The sequence below is a fragment of the Moschus berezovskii genome, chromosome 13 (genome assembly GCF_049115385.1).
Source record: "Moschus berezovskii isolate FMDL1 chromosome 13, NW_MosBer_1.0, whole genome shotgun sequence".
Lineage (NCBI taxonomy): Eukaryota > Metazoa > Chordata > Mammalia > Artiodactyla > Moschidae > Moschus > Moschus berezovskii.
This window is the reverse complement of record NC_142472.1, coordinates 521,981-540,629: the sequence shown is the minus strand read 5'-3', so window position 1 is coordinate 540,629 and position 18,649 is coordinate 521,981. Positions and strand designations below refer to the sequence as shown.

Genomic DNA, 18,649 nt, shown 5'->3' with positions numbered 1-18,649 from the left:
CGTCGTTAGATTGTAGGCTCACAAGAGCTGATACAAGGGACGCAAACACGCACCTCACGTTTTAGATACGTCAGCGTCTCAGGTAAAAATATATATTTAGAACCAATGCGACAGCTCCCAGGGAAGAGCACAGCAAAGGGCTGCTCGGTTGCCAGTGACCACTCAGCCGGAGGCGGCGGCTCGAGGCATCAGCCCTGTGCCAGCAGCCGCGCCCTGCAGCGCTCCCGCAGCCGGGCGATGCTGGCCCTGGACAGGCTCCCGGGCTCCGAGAATATTCTCTGTAACAGAAATGGGTTTGTTTAGACCTTAGGAGCTCCTGGTGCTGGACGGGCTGTGGCTAGCGGTCAGCGAGCAGAGGAAGGTCACTTGTTTCCTTCAGACATGACAAAACTGGATGAGGCTAGTGACCGCTCCAGCATCAGCACGGACGCCTGTGCAGGGCGAGGGGAGCCCATCCTCCCGAGGACGAGGGCGAGCGGAGCCCTCCCTCCCAAGGACGAGGGCGAGCGGAGTGGAGGAGGGCTGACTGCAGGGCTGAGCAAGAACAGGCCGCTGGTGCCCCCAAACGCCCCCAGGGACTTCAGCAGAGTGCTCTGAGGCCCGGGGAGGGAGGGGTCCCAGGGTGTGCAGCCGGGGCCCAGCTCTGAATGTCAGGCCTCAGGCTGGGCCATGCCCTGGTTTCTGCTGCTGCAAAGCTCAGGAAAGTGCCTGAGACAGGACGTCCGGCCACAGGGGAGACGGCACACGGGTTCCTGCCCCCTTGCACTCGGGTCACTTTTAAAGTGCTGAATCCAGCCTGTGAAGTAAACATCTGATCCCGAAGTCAGAGGTTCTGAGCCACTGGAGGTAAAATTGGGCAATGTCCAGTTTCCACGTCTACTGGTTTTGTGTGTGTGTGTGCTAAAGCCACATCATTTACACCTGAGCCACTCAAGGTGTGCAGCAGAGTAGTGTCAGCTCTGCGCCCTTGGGGTCACCTTCCAGCTTCTCTCCCAGCCCACCGCGGCCCCAGCTCCGCCTTCCATCTCTATGAACCCGACTCCTCTGGGGCCTCGCGTTCGTGGAGTCAGGTTTGTCCTCTCGTGACAGTCGCTGAGCACGATGTCTCCAGGTCCGTCCAGGGTGGAGACGGTGTCGGGACCAGCCTCCCTTTCGAAGCTGAGTGAAAGCCCACCGTGCGGGTGACCACTCCGTGTCCCCGTCCGCCGGGTGGCCTTGCAGGCTGTCCGCACTGCGGCTGCTGTGACTGCAGTGGCCGTGGGTGGGCAGCGCCTCCCAGACGGCCTGCGTCCACTTTGGAGAAACAGTGGGATGGCTGCAGCGGACAGCAGCTCTCCATTCACTTTCTGAGGAGCCTCCACACCGTTTCGCACGGTGGCTGCACCATTTTACACCTACCAACAGTGCCCCAGGGTTCCCTGTTCACACGCTCACCAACACTTTCTATCTGTGGTCCTTCGGATGACAGCCGTTCTGACAGGTGTGAAGTGACACGGGGCTTTCATCTGCGTTTCCCTGATGACGAGTGAAGTGGAGCAGCCTTTTCAGGTACCTGCTGGCTACCTGTACGCCTCTGGACTCAAGTCCTCTGCCCATTTTTAAACGGGATTCCCCAGCTCCGTGTCCAGCTGAGGTCTCCGTGTGTCTGGACGTGGTCTGCACACACACTCTCCAGTTCGGGGGGGGTCACCTTTTCATCTGCCACTGCTTCCCTTTGCTGCACAGAAGCTTTCAGGCCCCACGTGGTCCCAGCTTGCTATTTTTGCTCTTCTTGCCCGTGCTGAGTTCTTTGAGTTCTGACCCTGTAACTGCTGACTCTCCTAGCAGCTCTGAAACCTACTCAGGGCCTAGGAGAGACTAGACTTGAGAAGCAGAAGCAGGAAGGGACTCGGACTTGTTTCCAGTAAGAGAGAAACTGCCTCACAAGAAGGGAAGGTGCCTGGGGGCCGAGGGGGGACCCTGGGAGCAAGCCCCGGGTGACTGAGGGGCTGGAGAACAGACTTCGGAGGGTTCAGCTGGCCTCTTCCCATTACAGTGCTCCTAGCTTCCACATGGGATCTAGGAGAGTCTAGATGTTCTTGGACAGGACTTGAGAGAGCTCTGATGCATAAACTGCAGTGTTGCAGAAATACACACACAAGTTTGTAGAGACCCCCAAGGAAATAAGACCAGGGTCGCTCCCACCAGCGTGCAGTGAGCGGCCACACCTGCAGTGTGCAAAGACACGTTTCTTTACGCAGCACTTTTTCTGCCTTGTGGGGGACACTCTCCCCATCTCACCCTCTGCGATCCCCTCAGGTCCACTCAGCTCACAGGGCCCAGAGCACGTCCAGGCCGGAACACCGGCTGCCCCGCTGCGGACATGCAGCCATCAGGGACAGGCAGGCCGGCCGCCTGCCCTCACTGGGCACCTGCTGCACTCGGGAGGCCCCCGCTCCTCCTCAGAAACCCCCTGCTCCTCCTCGGAAGCGTCACACTGAGCCCAAGAGCCAGACGCCAAAGCCACACGGTCTGAGCGTCCGCACCGCAGTACAGCAGAGGCCAGGCCGTGGGCATCGTGTGCCGGGCTGGGCTCCGGTGGGGACGGCAGGCTCCCTTCCCAAAGGCAACCACGCCTGGGCCCAGGGCTGCAGCCACACAAGCAGCAAGACCACCGAACCCCCGGGCCAAGGGGCTGGTTCTGAGGAAACCGGGTCCAGGGAGGCTTGGGGAAGGCACCAGCACCCTGGAGGCGGCAGGCACGCCACCATCCCACAGGGCGGCTGAGGGCGCGTCGGGCCAGGCATGGGGGCAGCGGCCCCCCGGTCCCCCTAAACCCCACCCACCCTGCCCCCCAGGGCCTGCGGGATGCAGCACCAGGGTCATCAGTCAGGTGACCTGAGCCGTCTACACAGCCTGCACCAGGCCTGGAGCCCAGCGTGAGGGGGACAGACAGCGTGACCCCACCAGGGCGGGAGAGAAGGCAGCGGGCGCAAGGCTGAGGAAGGTGGGCCCGGCGTCGACGGGGCTGTCAGGGGGGCCCAGGATGGGGGTCACCTCCCAGGCTCAGGAGAAGCCAAGGAGCAGACCTGACGGGCTCGGGTGGGGTCCCAGGTGGTACCCCCTAATAGCCGACGGCGTGGGGGCACAGGGTGAGCGCGCTGGTCTGCCGGAGCCCCTCCCCGGGTGCCCGGGGGCCGTGGATGCGGCCGACACCCACCTGTATGAACGTGTGACACTCGGTCACGAAGCGGCCCCTGGTCATCTCCTTGAACTTCTCACAGAGGTCGGGGACGCTGGTGGCCTCCAGGATGGAGGCCTGGTGATGCTTGAGGAGGGTCAGCGCCACCCGGAAGATGATCTTGGACCCCTCGCTGAACAGGCAGTCCCAGACACGCAGCACCGTCTGCAGAGGGAGTGGCGGGTCAGCGCGTGGCCCTACTGCTGGCCCCGGGCCCAGCCAGGCACCCTCACCTCCACGGGCAGGACGTCCACGAACAGGCAGATGAACCAGCGTGACGCGACCAGGGTCCACAGCACGCCATGGCCGTCCATCAGCGCCGCCACCGCCGGCAGCTTCAGCCTCACCAGCTCCCCAAGCACCTCCTGGTCCGTCTTCAGGCCCAGCATCGAGGGGCTGTAGTAATCTGCTGTGGGGCAGGGGGCAGGGATGCGGGTCTCACAACCGGGCAGCCACAACTTGCGTGCCCCCTGAGCCAGGCAGTCGAGGGGGCCCGGGACCCTTTCCAGGGGATGACCCGCCCAGAGCGGGAGCCGGGCCGGCGAGTGGACAGTGAGGCCCCTGCTGGTACCCATCACGCCCGCCGCCGCTTATTAACACGGTGTATCATCACAATGGTGTGTTTAACCTAATGCTTGAACTTTGCCATAAAAGCTGAGTAAGCAATCTGTGTAATAAAGTTTGGCCATTCACCACGGCAAAGGAACAGACGTTCTTGCTAACAAGTATTTTCGTTAAAACAGAACGATTCTGAACACTCACATCACGGTCACATCACCCATTTTCAGCGTGTGCGTGCTAAACTGAGCCCAAGGCTGGAGACGCTGTTGGGTCATTAACACCTGGGGTGCCCCTCCCTGCCACGCCCCCTGCCCCCACAGCCCCTTCCCGCCTGGCCGCAAGTCCAGCCCCCCGCCCCCTCGGCCCCTCACCAGGGGAGCCCAGACTGGCCCCGGAGGCAGGGGGGCAGCCCTGAGCAGCTCAGCGGGGCAGACGAGCGGATTTGCGGAGCGCGAGCTCAGCACATTCTTGCTTTGGCTACAGAGGCTTACGGCAGCTCCCAGATGAGTCAAGGTCACCCCCCAAAGCTGCCACGGGCCCGAGCCCGTTGCCGGAGGGTCACTGAAACCCTCCTGCCGGTCGGCCAAGAACGGGGACAAACCCCGATGGCCAGCCCCACCTGAGGGGTCCCATCTGCACACAGAGGCTGAGAAATTTCTCAGGGGCCCCTGGTCCAGCCTCCCCTCCAGGGCCCGAGTCAGGGCTCTCCCAGGGCCCCCCATCTGCACACAGCCCGGAGGTGTCAGCCCGGGGTTGGGGGATGAGCACGGCTGAGGGCTGGGGGGTGCCCCGAGAGTCTCTGCCCAGGACGAGCCCCGCCGCCTGCCCTGGGCCTCACTGTCCAGCTGCGGCGGGGGAGCCCCACGTTTCCCGTGTCGCAGGACAAACAGGTGGGACCAGCTCTTCGGGACAGTCATTCATTAAGGGATGGACCCCTCCCTGGTGTGACATCCCAGACGCCGCCCCTCAGTCCCTGACGTGGTGGGGGGCACAGCAGGGCTTTTCTGCAGGCTCAGGAGTTGGAGAGCAGACAGGGGTACCTGGAGGAAGAGGCTTGGGCATAACTTTTTCTGATGTAAGACAAGCTGTTTTAGGTCTGGTCATCCTGTGACCTAGGCCTTTGCAGAAGAAAAGTTCTCAGTCGCTAGACATTTTATGGTGGTCCTATCTGACTCTGTGTGACCCCGTGGACTGCAGCCCACCAGGCTCCTCTGTCCATGGGATTCTCCAGGCAAGAACACTGGAGTGGGTTGCCATTTCCTTCTCCAGGGGATCTTCTCGACCCAGGGATCAAACCGGGGTCTCCTGGGTCTCCTGCACTGGCAGGTGAATTCTTTACCACTGAGCCACCCGGGAAGCCCAGGAATAGATTTTAAGGGAACAAAAGGTGAACACACACAGCTACAACCAGGTGGGGGTGACGGCTGCCCCACAACAGAGACAATCGGTGCTCCCAGCTCTGCTCCCAAGGCAAAGCTGAGCCTGAAGCACCGTCTCGAGCTGTTTCAGGACTCCAACACCCTGGAGCGCTCAGCCAGCAGGTCATAGGCAAGCTAAGGGCCGGCGGTGCTGACCTCCGCTGCCTGTGGGCTCCGGGCCTGGCCCAGGTCCGTGCCGATCCTCCCGCCTCCAGCCCCAGCAGGATGACGCTCGAATGCTGAGGTTAACAGGACTGTTTGCTGCTGGGGTGTCACTGGTCCGGGAGCGACCCCCGCACCCCCTGTGAGGACCCGTCCTGCCGCCTCCAGCCTGGCCGTGTCTCTTGGCTCCACCCACCCCCAGGCGAGCCCAGTTTCAGGGAAACAGCGTGTCAGCAGGTCGGCGGCTAGTCTTCTGCTGACTTGGGGTAAGAGAGGAAATGTGAAGGCCCGCAGGGGAGCCTTGTCCGAGCATCTGACAAGCGAGAGATCAAACACTGACATGGATGCCGCTCCGGGGGTGGCAGAACCCTGGGGGGCCCAGCAGGGCGGCCCGGGGTCCCAGCGTCGCCACCCCGTTAGAGTCACACTCTCCCCACCTCCGCTCCTCCTCGACTGCTCTGAACTTGGGGTGTCGTGGGCACTGGGGGAGGCCTCCGGTGGCTGCACCCACGCCGCTGACGTCCAGCTTCGTTCGGCGCTGAGACCTGGCCTCACCGCTCTTGGGAGACCACGGTCGCCTCTCCCCAACTCGGGGCCCACGCAGGTCTCCTATTTTGTAAACAGCCTGTCAGGCATATTCTTCACCTTCTTTTCTATTGACCTGTATCCACCTAGACTTTTAGGAATTCTTTACACATTAATTATATGGATCCCTTTTTACTCTGAAGACTATGTCTTGTGTCAAAATCAGTTTTTAATTTTAATATAACTAAAATGGGTGTTCATTGGAAGGACTGATGCAAAAGCTGAAACGCCAATACTTTGGCCCCCTCATGCGACGAGTTGACTCACTGGAAAAGACTCTGATGCTGGGAAGATTGGGGGCGGGAGGAGAAGGGGACGACAGAGGATGAGATGATTGGATGGCATCACCGACTCGATGGACATGAGTTTGAGTGAACTCCGGGAGTTGGTGATGGACAGGGAGGCCTGGCGTGCTGTGATTCACGGGGTCGCGGAGAGTCGGACACGACTGAGCGAGTGAACTGAACTGAAAATGATCAATCGTGTCTTTCATGTATTCTGAATTTTGCTCAAGGACTTTTTTCCTACTCCGGAATCATACTGTTCTCGGTCTCGTTTGGAGTTTCAAAGTTTTGCTTTTTCATATGTCTAGAATCTACCTGGAGAAGGCACTGGCACCCCACTCCAGTACTCTTGCCTGGAAAATCCCATGGAAGGAGGAGCCTGGTAGGCTGCAGTCCATGCTGGACACGACTGAGTGACTTCACTTTCACTTTTCACTTTCATGCATTGGAGAAGGAAATGGCAACCCACTCCAGTGTTCTTGCCTGGAGAATGCCAGGGACGGGGGAGCCTGGTCGGCTGCCGTCTATGGGGTCACACAGAGTCGGACACGACTGAAGCGACTCAGCAGCAGCAGCAGCAGAATCTACCTGGAACTGAAGTAAGGCTCTAGTTTCGCTTTCTTCTCCGTAGACGACCGCCTGTCACGGAATGATGTCTTAACCGTCTTTTCCTCGATACAACTGACGTACCGAGTACAGCAGACGGACAGACCTGTTTATCCCTCGCTAACCTAACGGCTGTCACAGCGCCTAACGCAACTCCAGCACTCTCCTCTCCAGGCTTCCCCGGTGGCTAGTGGTAAAGAATCCACCTGCAATGCAGGAGACCCTGGTTTAATCCCTGGGTCAGGAAGATCCTCTGGAGAGGGGCATGGCAACCCACTCCAGTACCCCTGCCTGGAGTACAGAGCAGCCTGGGGGGCTACAGTCCACGGGGTCGCAGTCAGACAGGCCTGAGGGACCCAACAACGGTGTGACAACACTCTTCTTTCCAGCCTTCCTGGCTTGGCCTTGCCAGTGATCCTTCCCTGTGAGTGAGCCATTACGCACCCTTAACGTACGAGTCCATCCACATGTTGAGCCACAGATTTAAAAACCACTACTCTGCAACCACTGCTCAGCTCCGGGTGCTGCGTTGGCATTATCTTTACGAGCTCTGTGTTCGTGTCCTGCCCGAGATCAGCCTACGACAGGAAGGCCACCCCAGCTTCACAAAGCGAGTTGATGAGTTCATCCGTCTCTGTTTTCAGCAAGATTTATTTTTTTTAAATTGGGGATTATCGGTTCGTTCGCGTTTTCCTGAGGTGTTTTTCTCTCTGCACTTGGCCTTTCAGATCTTCTTTCAGCCCCCATTGGCCTGTGTCCTCAAACCATCCATTCGCCTCTCCACTGGACTCAAGCTCCCCTGTGATTCTTGCGAGTCCCTGCAGCAGTTCCAGTTCCGGCGCCCTTTCCACTCCCGGCCTCCTCATCCCCTTCTTTGTCAGTCTTGTCAGGCGTCTGTATTTCAAGTTTTCCCAAAGAACCGGCTTCCGTCTCAGTTCCCTTCTCATCTCTCTCTGTCATTAAGTTCCCCTCTTCCACGCATGTGCTTGCACACCTGTATGCACGCAAACGCACAGCAAGAAGCTGGAAACGCTCACACCACCCTGCCGAGCACGGGCAGCGAGCACGCCCAGCACGAGAGGGACGGGGCCATTGAGGAGCAGTCACAGCTCGCCCTCCGAGCGCTGCAGTCTCGGAACTTCCGTGCAGTTTTGGTGTGATGGAGACAGAAGCAGATAAACGCTGGGTGAGCATGCACTGAAATGGCCGAGCCGGTGCCAGAGGCCCAGCCCGATGGGACAGTGCCCCTCCCCCAGGCCTGACCGCTCGTCTGGAGGCTTCCTTTTGTTTTTGAAGCAAGACCCATTTGGCTGTATTGACTGAATCTGATCACGCGGGAGACAGCAGGTTCTGACTCCAAGTCTCTGTGATGAGCCCCTGGGTGGGGGCACCGGAGCCTTGTTCTTCTGTTTCTCGAGGTCAGCCCTGCCCACCCCAGTATCACGTCTTCACCTGCTGCTCCCAGCTGCTGCCGCTGCCAGGCTTTTAAGCTTTGCTCCCTGAAGTTCCCCAAATCCCCAAACGACACCTGGAAGTGGTCACGGTGGGAACCTCTGTCATAATTCAGTCTCTGACATAACTGAGCAAACGGCTGAGCGGCGTCCCGCGGGGTGGGATGGTAGGGGGAGAGGCCGCCGCTCCACTGGGCCTCCAGGTTGTGAGCGTCTCACCTCAATTGCAGGAAGACTGTCAACCTCAGCTCTCAAATGACGCCTTATGTTTCGTCATGCCCTGACTTGTCAGCAGCATTGTCACGGCAACACCAGAAATCGAGTCACTCTTACCGCGGGACTGCACGCACCTGGGAGTATTCTGCCCACCAGGGCGTCCAACAGCCAGAAGGCTTCTTCTTCATTCTTAGTCACCAGGATCAGATACCCCGCGATGAAGTTCATCCCCTGAAACCAGACAAATGTCACTAGGATCAGACACCCCGCAACAAAGCTCATCCTCTGAAATCAGACAGAGGAGGCCCGCGCTGACACCGGCTCCACCCCCAGACCCTGTAACCGTCCGGCTGCCGCCTGCTAACTCCCCATCTTCCTCGTCCTTCCCTAGAACACGCGTGATTCTGGAATGACCATCGAGGGTAGTGTCGGCCTCACCGGCTCTGCCATCGACAGACACGTGCAGTCAGGCTTGCTCTTGGACTCTGCCTTAGAACCGGGCAGGGTGCATCCTCATGAAACTCTCACCAGGAGAAACCACACGGGCCGCTCGGGCGCCGCCTCCCACGGCTCTGAATGCCCAGCCGTCCTCTCAGGAGGCCTGGCCTCCGGCTCGGGGGCCTGGAGCGTAGGGACCCCATCCCTCAGCCCTGCCCTCCTGCCCACACGTCCCCCGGACACCACGGCCTCCAGAGCGCATGGCAGGAGGGCCCGGCAGCCCGAGGATCAGCTCCCGACCCAGCTCCACTTATGGTCTGGGCTGTGGACACGTGTCCCTGCGATGCCGCAGACAGAGCACCCCCGGGGCACGAGACCCGATGCCCGCCGCCCAGAGGCCCAGCTTCCGGAGGAGGCCCTGCATTCCAGGCCGGCCCAGCGCACGCACTCACCCGCACGTGCACACACACACACACACATGCACACGCGGACACGTGCACCATCGGCCCCGAGGCGCCGGCGCCGGTCACCCACGTCCCGTAAACACAGCCTGTGTTCACGCCACGGCTGCCCCCGCTGAGAGGCCCAGCCCAGGCTGCGGGGGACGTGGGAGCCCCGGTGGGCGAGGCCCCGGGGGCTGTGGGGGCCCAGGGCTCACCTGGCAGTAGCCCACGTCGTGATTGTGGTGCCCGTAGGCCAGCAGCACGTTGTACAGGGGCCCCTGCAGGCAGGGCTCCGCGTCCTTCCGGAAGCGCACGTTGTCAGGGAAGGTCCTGTTCATGTCTGCGGGGACCCGCAGAGCGCTCAGGGCGCGAGCAGAGGCCAACCCGGGCCCCCAGCGCCCCGCAGGCCTACGCTCCAATCAGCACCAACATCAGCTCCTCTGACGAGGCCAGGCTGCCGGGTCCCGAGCGTCTCCTCCCGTCCCCATGCCCCAAAGCGTGGGTGAAGCGTGAGCAGTTTACATAAAGCTTTGGAAATTCTCCCCAGTTCTTAAGACTGAAAACAGAAGCAGGCAGGACACCCTGAGAGTCCCGTCTGGAGACAAAGAGACAAAACTGAAAACGACCCAGGAGACACTGGTGCTAAAGAGCCATCTGCCAGTGCAGGAGACCTAGAGACATGGGTCCATCCCCGGGCCGGGAAGGTCCCCTGGGGGATGAAACGGCAGCCCACTCCAGCATTCTTGGCTGGAGAATACCATGGACAGAGGAGCCTGGTGGGCCACAGCCCATGGGGTCACAGGGAGTCAGACACAGGCAAACTCATCACCGCCAACTTCTGTCTGCAGGAGGGTGCCTGGCAGCCTCTTCCACCTCCACCACCCCCTCCCCGCCCCCCACTGCATCTCTCTGAACCTACGTCCAGGGCAGAGTGGGGGGTGCTGACGGACAACCCCTGACCCCGCCTGGAGCAGAGCGGCGGTGTCGGCGAGGGGACACATGTGCACACTGTGGATAACGCAAGGCCTCCTGGCGGCCGCGGGGATTCTGCCCCTGAGCCTGGGCCCCCAGCCTTGCACCTGCCCACAAAGACCAGATCTGAGCCAAACAGGAAACGCTGCCTCAAAGCTTGTAACTGTCAATCATATGTTTTTTACAAAATAGATTTCTTTTCCATGGAATTCTGAACATTCCCCAAACTGGCACCTATCACGGGAAGTGAGTTTTTCACTAATTCAGACTAGACTGACCGACTGTGCTCATGCCTGCAGAATGATCTTTGTCATGAGAAGCTTTAGCACATGTTGAAACCTTTCTCCCCACCCCCTGCACTGGAGGCAGACATGGTGGATGGCCCGTCTGGGCTCAGGTGCATGACGCGCCTGCTCCCTGACCACAGACCAGAGCGGCCGCGTAACCCAGCGAGTCCACCTCAGGGTCTGTCCCCACAGCACTGAACACAGAGAATTACTTGACACCCTGTTCAGGCAGAATTCACTGTAGCCAGGGGCTGGAAGCAGCCCAGGAGTCCGTGGACAGAAGACAGACACACACAGGATCTGGTTCGGCCTCAGGAAGGGCGGAAGCTCTGACGCACACACAGTCGGGGTGGACCTCTCAGACACTGCTCCGTGAAATCAACCAGATACAGAAGGACAGACACGGCCTGATTCCACCCACATGAAGTCTAGGAGAGCCCGACTCAGAGACGGAGCAGACAGTGGAGCCAGGGCTGGGGGCTTAGTGTGTGACGGGGACAGAGGCTCCCCTTGGAAAAAGAAAACAAAAAGCCGCACGTTGTGTACGTTTCACCGTAATTAAAAATAAAAGTATCCAAAATCTCTGCACTAAATAGAGCCTTTAAAATTCATTTTTCAAATGAACAACTACCCATCACTTGTGGTCTCTCCCTGCCCACGTCAGCACTGCTGGGCCTGAGGAGGGACCCCACGTTCCCTACAGGTCACAACAGCGTCTGTCCCGAGCCCTCCAGCTGGGGTTTTCCGGGGGGTCAGGCTGGCAGGCTCAGCGGTGGTACTGGGATCCGAGACTCCCGCTCCTTACGTTGGGGACCCGCCACTTTCTCACTGTCCCCAGTCAATCCAACCTCCCAGACATTTAAAGTAACCAGCTTTTTAAATGACGTACATTGTGTTTAATTTTGTCGTTCTCAGAAGCTGGCAAAATCGGAAAAGCAGATGTCTCTCCTAAAGATCTAGTTATTCAACTTAGGTTAACCATTTTTCTGAGGACTCTGCACTTGTGAGAGCCTGTGGCCAGCGAGGAAGCTGGGGTCACGAGACGGCGGCCAGGGCGTGAGCGTCTCTGGACACTCGGCGTCCGCACAAAGAGCGGACGTGGCGCGCGGCTTCCTGCAGCTGCGTCTGTGCGTGCTCAGGGCCATCCAGCCCACGTCTGTTCTGAAGGCTTGCTCAGCGGCCTCCTCACACCCCTGGACAGCATGTTCGCAGACGAAACCCGCTCTTTCTACCATTTTCCTTACCACCTAGCTGTCTACTCAAGGGTTTTCTGAACCAATTCAGATCACTGTCTCCCCATCAAATAAGCCCCCGTTTTGCTTGTCCTTTGGGAAAATGGGAATCAGGAGTGCACCTTTGACAGCTCAGGTTTCCTCATCGGCATGATGACCAGGAGTCTGGATGCAGACACACTTCCCCTGGGGGAGGCGCCCACACCCGCAGGGCCGCCCCCACCCGGGGGCCACATCACCTGTCCGGATGGCCTCCTCCAGGCTGGCGCTCCGCTCCCCCTGCAGGAGGCGCTGGTAGTAACCAGGGTTCCGGTCCATCCGGGTCTGGGCTCCGCTCACCCCCATCCAGACGCGGGCCCGATGCTCCAGCGGGACGCCCTTGCGGATGTAGCGCTTCACTGAGACAGGGAAAGGGCAGCTTCAGACGGGTCCTGGGGGGTGTGGACCTCCTGGGGCCAGAAGCCGCAGGGAGGGCCCCCTCCAAGAGTTTCCACTGATGGCTCTCACAAATCAGTAAGTCAGACACGGAAGAGGCAAGACAGGCATGACCACACACACGTACAGGTCCTCCCTACAGAAGTCCACTCTCCCCTCACGCTGAGCCGTCAGGGGGCCGCAGCAGCCCGGCCTCCACCTCAGCAGCGGTGCGGGGACGCAGGCCGCCTCCCGTACCCCCACCCGGCCCTCCCCGCAGCCTGGGCCAGACGCCATGGCCCTGAACGCAGGTCGGCACTGGCTCAGGCACCTGCGGTACCGAACAGAAAAAAATTACAGGACGACGTCCTAGGTTACAAGCAAAAAAGGCGCTGCTGCTGAAATCTTACAGCTCAAGCTGACGGCCACTGGTCCACGAGCTCCTGAGAGCGCCTCCTGGAGGCCAGGTTGCGCGCACCCGCTGCTCTCGGGAGGGCGTGCGGGAAGGGAGTTTGCAAAAGCTGGGGGATGACGAGGAAGGCCCAGAGGAAGGCGAGGACGGACCTGAACGCCAGAGGAAGAGAAAGCCAAGAACCCTCTGCAGCGCGAAGGCACCTGTGCAGCTGGAGGATCACGCGTGGCCAGAATGTCTCGGCCAATGTGACATGGTCCTGCTGCTACTGGATGTGATATTCCAGCCTGTCAAACACAGCAGTCATTCAGGGGGACCGTCCCTGCAACCTCCTACTATTTACACACCACCTCAGGGCTCGGCGTGCCCAGGGCGCCCTGAATTACTCCTCTCTCAACCACAAGGGGAGGGTCAGTCCTAGCTTTGGGCAGGGACTGCTCCCACCGAGACGGAGCAGAAGGAAAAGACATACAGACATGCACGGTGACGTCACGCATGGACCGCAAAGAGCGGAAACAGAAGCGCTGGGACAGTCTCACTCATGACGGCAGCACAAATATTAACAGGAGAACTCCTTGGGGGTGACTCTAACAGAACACCCGCAGAGAGATCAAAGAGCTAGAAAAAGGGAGAGGGGAGCCAGCGCACCTTCAGGGTCCCTCTACAGCCCTGCGGCCTCTCCCACTGCACCCCCCGCCCTGAGGCCTTCACCCACGTCCAGGCCTGCAGGTCAGCTGGCCAGGACCACACAGGAGGGGACCCTGAAGGCAACTGGCTGCTCTAAACCTTGCACATGGTGGGGATTACCTGACTGTGCGTCTGTCCACACTCACAGGGCTACACGCCAAGAAGAGTGAACTTCACTTGCAAAGTTTTAAAAAATTAATATGAAGTATAAAAAGTGAAGTGCAAGCTGGTTAAACCCCCCACTCTGGCATCGGACGTGGCTAGGCAGACCATACCTCGATCATGCCTCGGCTTTTTCCTGCAAAATGGAAGCAAAGCCCAGAGCCAGGAATAGTGAGGGCTCCGGACTCCCGGCAGGCTGTAAGAACAGCAACATCCGGAAGGCTCAGAGAATAAGGGCTTCTGCTCCTTCCACTGCCCGTTATCTGAATTTACTCAGTTTCTCTGGAAGAGAAAGAAAACGGTTCTCCCCTCCTCAGAGCAAGGGCAGGGCTGATCCACTCTTCATTCCGACATTTGGAGGACTGTAAACTATGCCGCAGAAACAGGTGGGAAATTTTTTTAAAGAGAAGCTCGACCCCAAAGAATTAACTCCCAGCTGTCTGCCCCAGGAGTTAAGCAGGTTCCCAGGATGATTTTTTTATATTTGTCTTTAAATGTGTCTTGCAATTTCACTCTTATTCAGATGGTGCACAGCCTACGGGGCAGGAGAGAAAGAAGCAAACCGGAAGAGCTCCTCTCGTCACGTCCCTTCACGCCAGGATGGACGGGGGAGCAGGGGCAGCGCACCGGGCACGGCCAGCCAGGTCGAGCGCTGAGCGTGCGCGATTACAGTTCCCAGTGAACCTCCTCACCGACAGAAAGAAAACACGGACCCACAGCTAACACCCTCAAGCGGGCTGAGCTCAGCGCTCACCTGCAGACGTGGACACAAGTCCTGTCAAAAGAGAACACACACAGCAGAGCCCAGAAGCAAGACACGGTTGAGGCGGTCCTCCAGGTGTGGTCGCCGGGGTCAAGGTCGGGGCACCAAACGGAGCTCCCACTGCCCACCCGGGGCCCATGGCCCTCACGGCCTCCCTACCACAGGATGTCACACAGCTGTGGACACTCCGGCCAGCCCGGACCATCTGGCAGGAAGAAACTGTATTCCCACTTCCTGACTAACAACTCCACTCCTGGTTACGTCTGACCACTCCCTCGGAGTGCCACGGGTGCTGCGGGAGCCCCGGCTGTCACACCCAGAAGCCGCACCAGCTCAGCGGCAACACCCTGGACCACAGAACCAGGTGAGCCCACAGGCCCCTTGCTAGATTTCCTGAAAGAACACCAGGCCGCTATGCCCTCCAGTTCACCTGACAGTGAACCCCACCCCCAAGCCAAGGCTCACCAGGAATCAAGTATATTTGCTCCTAAACCTGTTATGCCATAATTACAAAGTTTAACAAACATTACATAAATTTACAAGGGTAAAGCAAAAAAGAAATAATGGCAGTTTCAATAAAACCAAATTAAATTTTCAGAAAGAGTTGATAGGTGCTCCAAAAAGGCAAGTGAAGTGAAAGTGAAAGTCAGTCAGTCCTGTCCAACTCTTTGCGACACCATGGCCTATACAGTCTACGGAATTCTCCAGGCCAGAATACTGGAGTGGGGAGCCTTTCCCTTCTCCAGGGGATCTTCTCAACCCAGGGGTCAAACCCAGGTCTCCCGAATTGCAGGTGGATTCTTTACTGGCTGAGTCACAGGGAAGCCCTGGGCAAAAGCTGAAACAAAACAGAACCGACATATTAGGTAACTACAAAAGTCTACGAAGAGAACTAAGGTCTGGAAGGCTCTGCACTCAGATGGCCTCTACTCCCAATCCACTGGGAAACCAACACTGGAAAACAGACACAGCATCCAGTACAGTTTCCACAGCAGTCATGTATGGATATGAGAATTGGAAGGCTGACCATTGAAGAACTGATGCTTCTGAACTGTGGTGTTGGAAAAGATTCTTGAGAGTCCCTTGGACAGCGAGGAGATCCAACTAGTCCATCCTAAAGGAAATATTAGTCCTGAATATTCATTGGAAGAACTGATGCTGAAGTTGAAGCTCCAATACTTTGGCCACCTGATGCAAAGAGCTGATTCATTGGAAAAGACCCTGATGCTGGAAAAGATGGAAGGCGGGAGAAGGGGACGACAGAGGAGGAGATGGTTGGATGGCATCACCAACATGATTTTGAGTAAACTCCGGGAGTTGGTGATGGACAGGGAGGCCTGGTGTGCTGCAGTCCATGGGGTCGCAAAGAGTTGGATGCGACTTGGTGACTGAACAACAATGGTTTCCGCAGGAAAGATACAGAATTACTGTGACCTCACTGGACAGAGATGACAAGACAGACTCAAATGATAGAATCGAAGGGGAATGCACGTGCACGCGTGTGTCAAGTGAAAAGGGTCATGAACGCCTGCATATCTTGCAGTGATTCTCTGAGGCCTTAACTGACCTCTGGGTCCCTGTTGGACAGGAGGCCTCCTCCTGCATGAAAGCACATGGTGTGCCCTGTTCCTGGGGGGATGGGGGACAGTCACCAGCCGCCCCCCGACGGGAGACCAGGGCCTGGGCAGCTGAGAAACTCAGGTCAATTCACACTTTTGAGTGTGACCAAGATGTTCTCCCATGTACAAGTTAAGTCTATCTTTGTATTTCTATATACTTGTACATAACTTTAAAAAACAAACCAAAAGAAAGAAATGAAGCCAAAGTCGGCTGGAAGCACGTAACGCCCAGCAGCAAGTCGGTACAACTCAAGACACCTGCCTTTCAATGACCAATGGCTCTTTAAAGATAAAGCTTGATCTGACCCCCTCCCCCCCATGCTTGCTGAAAAGCTGACTTCTTTCCCCCTGGCCGTGCCCCATGAGCTGGCTCGGTCCCTGCTCCACCTCTGGCCACCCGCCTCCCCCTAATGCTCTGGTCACACAGCTCAGCCCCCGCGGCGGGGACCCCTGTCCTCACCCCTTCATCGTCATTAACGCCCTGTGTCAGGAAGCCCTGGGGGCACACTCCTGCCCACTGCTCACCTCCTGCCGGCAGGTCTGGCCTCTGTATCCTCAAGCTAGGGAGCAGGCAGGCAAACACTTCATTCATTTATTCAACAAACAGCTAAGGGACCACCCAGCCAACCCAGACGGCACAGAGGGATCTTTGACCCCAGCGAGGAAAACTGAGGATAAAATGAGTAAAAGCCACTCCTGGAGGGCCAGAGAGAGGCAGGGAGAAGGTGGGAAGTGTGGAGCTGCGGAGTGAGACGGAAGGCTTCCCGGAGGAGGTGCTCCAGTCCAGACCTGAAAGAGGCCGGGGCACGGCCTGGGGCGGGGAAGACCCCCAAGGAGAAGCAGGGGAGGAGCTGAGGGGTTCAGGAACGCCCCGCTTTCTCTCTGAAACGGGCAGGGAGCGCTCCGCACAGAAGTCGGCGGGAGCACTGCCTGGCCGCTCGCTCTGAGGAACAGGAAACCCGGCTTCTTCTGGAAAGAGGGCCACGGGCGCCATGCGTCTCAAAGGGCGAGCAGGCCCCACGTCCAGACGAGGAAAGGGGGCCTCGCACCTGGACCGCGCAGCGCCCTCACCTGTGCGCCTGCGCGGGGCACGGCTGGCATGGGGGCAGCGCCCCGGGCCTCGAAGGAGCCCCAAGTCCTGAGCTCCCCCGAGCGCCCGGCACCGAGGGCCGGATGACTTGTTGCGCGCCCGCTGGGTCGGGCGCCGAACTCACCGGTCACGCTCTTCTGGACGCCACCGCCGCCCTTCAGAAGTTTGGACCATTTGATGGCTCTCCTGGTGAGGATCACCAGGTAAGTGGAAAAAAATTCTTCGTAAGCTGCATAATCAAAGTCCTCAGGCCTTTCAAACCCATACGGATCGATCCTACCGCACAAAAAGGCCCAGAGTGAAGTTCCGCGCGCACGTGGCCGCGGGACCCTCGGCGCGGGCTCCCCGCCCCCGGCCGGCCCCGCAGCGGAGGCGGCGGGCCGAGCGCGGGCGCGCAGCGCAGGGCCGCCCGCACCGCCGCCCGCGCCCGGGGCCGGCCGGGGCGCACGGGCCCCGCGCGCCTACCTGGGGACGCGGCCCCGCGCCGCCTGCGCGCGCCCCGCGGCCTCCATGCCGAGAGGGGCGGGAGGGGCGCGCGGGCGCGGGGCTGCGGTGCCAAGCTCGCCTCCCGGGACTCGGGGCGCCGCGCGTCCTTCCGCCGGGCCGCGGGCGCCGGGAGGCGGGGCTGGGGGCGGGCAAGGAGGGCGGGGAGGGGTGGGGACGCCCGGGGACCCGGAGGGCGCGCGCGGCCCGGAGCGGGGCCGGGAGGGCTGCACCTGCTGCTGCGCGCAGAGCCTGGAGCCCGGAGCCTGGGAGCGGCGCGGCCGGGCCGACCCCGGCCCCCGGGGCGGGGACGGGGGGTGGCCCCCGGCGGGGAGAGGGGGCGCGGGAGGAGGGGTGGGCCCCCGGGGCGGGGAGGGAGCGGGATGGGCGCCCCGGCGGGGAGGCGGGCCTGGGCCCAGCGAGGTCCCGCTGCCCCGCACCCCGCGCCCCGCACCCCGGGGCCTCCCTGCCGCAGCCAAGCTGGGAGGAGGTGAGTCCAGTTTAGAGTCTTCTGACAGCCGGCCAGGCCACCGTGCCCCGCGGGTCCAAAGGCCGGCGTCCTGACCTGTGACTGCTGGCTTAACGTCCTTTTTACAGAAAACGATCGCCTTATTTTTAACTTGCTCTCTTTCAGCCTACACTTTCCCACCTGAAAATAACACACAAGTTCAGTTCAGTCGCTCAGTCGTGTCCGACTATCCGCGACCCCATGAATCACAGTCCATAGAGTCGGTAGTGCCATCCAGCCATCTCATTCTCTGTCGTCCCCTTCTCCTCACGCCCCCAACCTTTATCTTAATCCGGGTGCCACCGTCCCCTCCCCCACCCCGGCAGAATTAGCCTGTCCCCCTCCCACTGCCCCAAACCATGCTCGGAAGGACGGGTGCAGGTGCTGCCCGTAGCCACCCCCCGGCACCCACCTGGCGGCTGGGGCTCCGGCACAGGGGAGGGTGGGCATGCCCTGCCCGGTGGCCGTCTGGGGTGACCAGGCCTGACAGTGCCCGCATCCCCTCCGCTCCCAGAGGAGGCAGAGATGCCCCTGAGGCCTCTCCCCCGAGATGCGCAGGATCTGGGGAGCATGAGTCACGGCTGGGAAGGAACAGTCATGCCACCCCACCTGCTCACTCTGAGGGACCTGCCTGCA

The 18,649-nt window shown here is 59.7% G+C and overlaps 1 protein-coding gene across 6 annotated transcripts; it reads right to left on the bottom strand.

Moving 5' to 3' along the window:
• Positions 1 to 76: 76 nt before the first annotated feature.
• Positions 77 to 18,123, bottom strand: GRTP1 (growth hormone regulated TBC protein 1). 6 transcript variants are annotated; one of them, XM_055426745.2, is made up of 8 exons: positions 17,488 to 18,090; positions 17,147 to 17,298; positions 12,115 to 12,273; positions 9,600 to 9,724; positions 8,638 to 8,734; positions 3,454 to 3,626; positions 3,200 to 3,385; positions 77 to 278 (listed from the first exon to the last, which is right to left on the bottom strand). In XM_055426745.2, the coding sequence occupies exons 1-8, from the start codon at positions 17,532 to 17,534 to the stop codon at positions 189 to 191; spliced, it is 1,029 nt and encodes a 342-aa protein (XP_055282720.1). In that variant the 5' UTR covers positions 17,535 to 18,090; the 3' UTR covers positions 77 to 188. The 6 variants fall into 6 exon arrangements, with proteins under 6 accessions (XP_055282720.1, XP_055282719.1, XP_088698690.1 ...); XM_055426744.2 differs by having other exon boundaries at positions 3,454 to 3,629; positions 17,488 to 18,085; XM_088842564.1 differs by lacking the exon at positions 77 to 278 and adding an exon at positions 291 to 2,207 and having other exon boundaries at positions 17,488 to 18,114.
• Between the last annotated feature and the right edge of the window lie 526 nt (positions 18,124 to 18,649).

Bases quoted from the DNA above. Each gene is read 5' to 3' on its own strand.
- GRTP1 (XM_088842563.1), bottom strand. From the start codon at position 17,534: ATGGAGGCCGCGGGGCGCGCGCAGGCGGCGCGGGGCCGCGTCCCCAG. The intron at 9,725-12,114 runs GTGATGTGGCCC...GGGTCCCCGCAG, and splicing joins GGAGGAGGCCATCCGGACAG to ACATGAACAGGACCTTCCCT. The intron at 3,386-3,453 runs GTGAGGGTGCCT...CTCCCTCTGCAG, and splicing joins TGGACGTCCTGCCCGTGGAG to ACGGTGCTGCGTGTCTGGGA.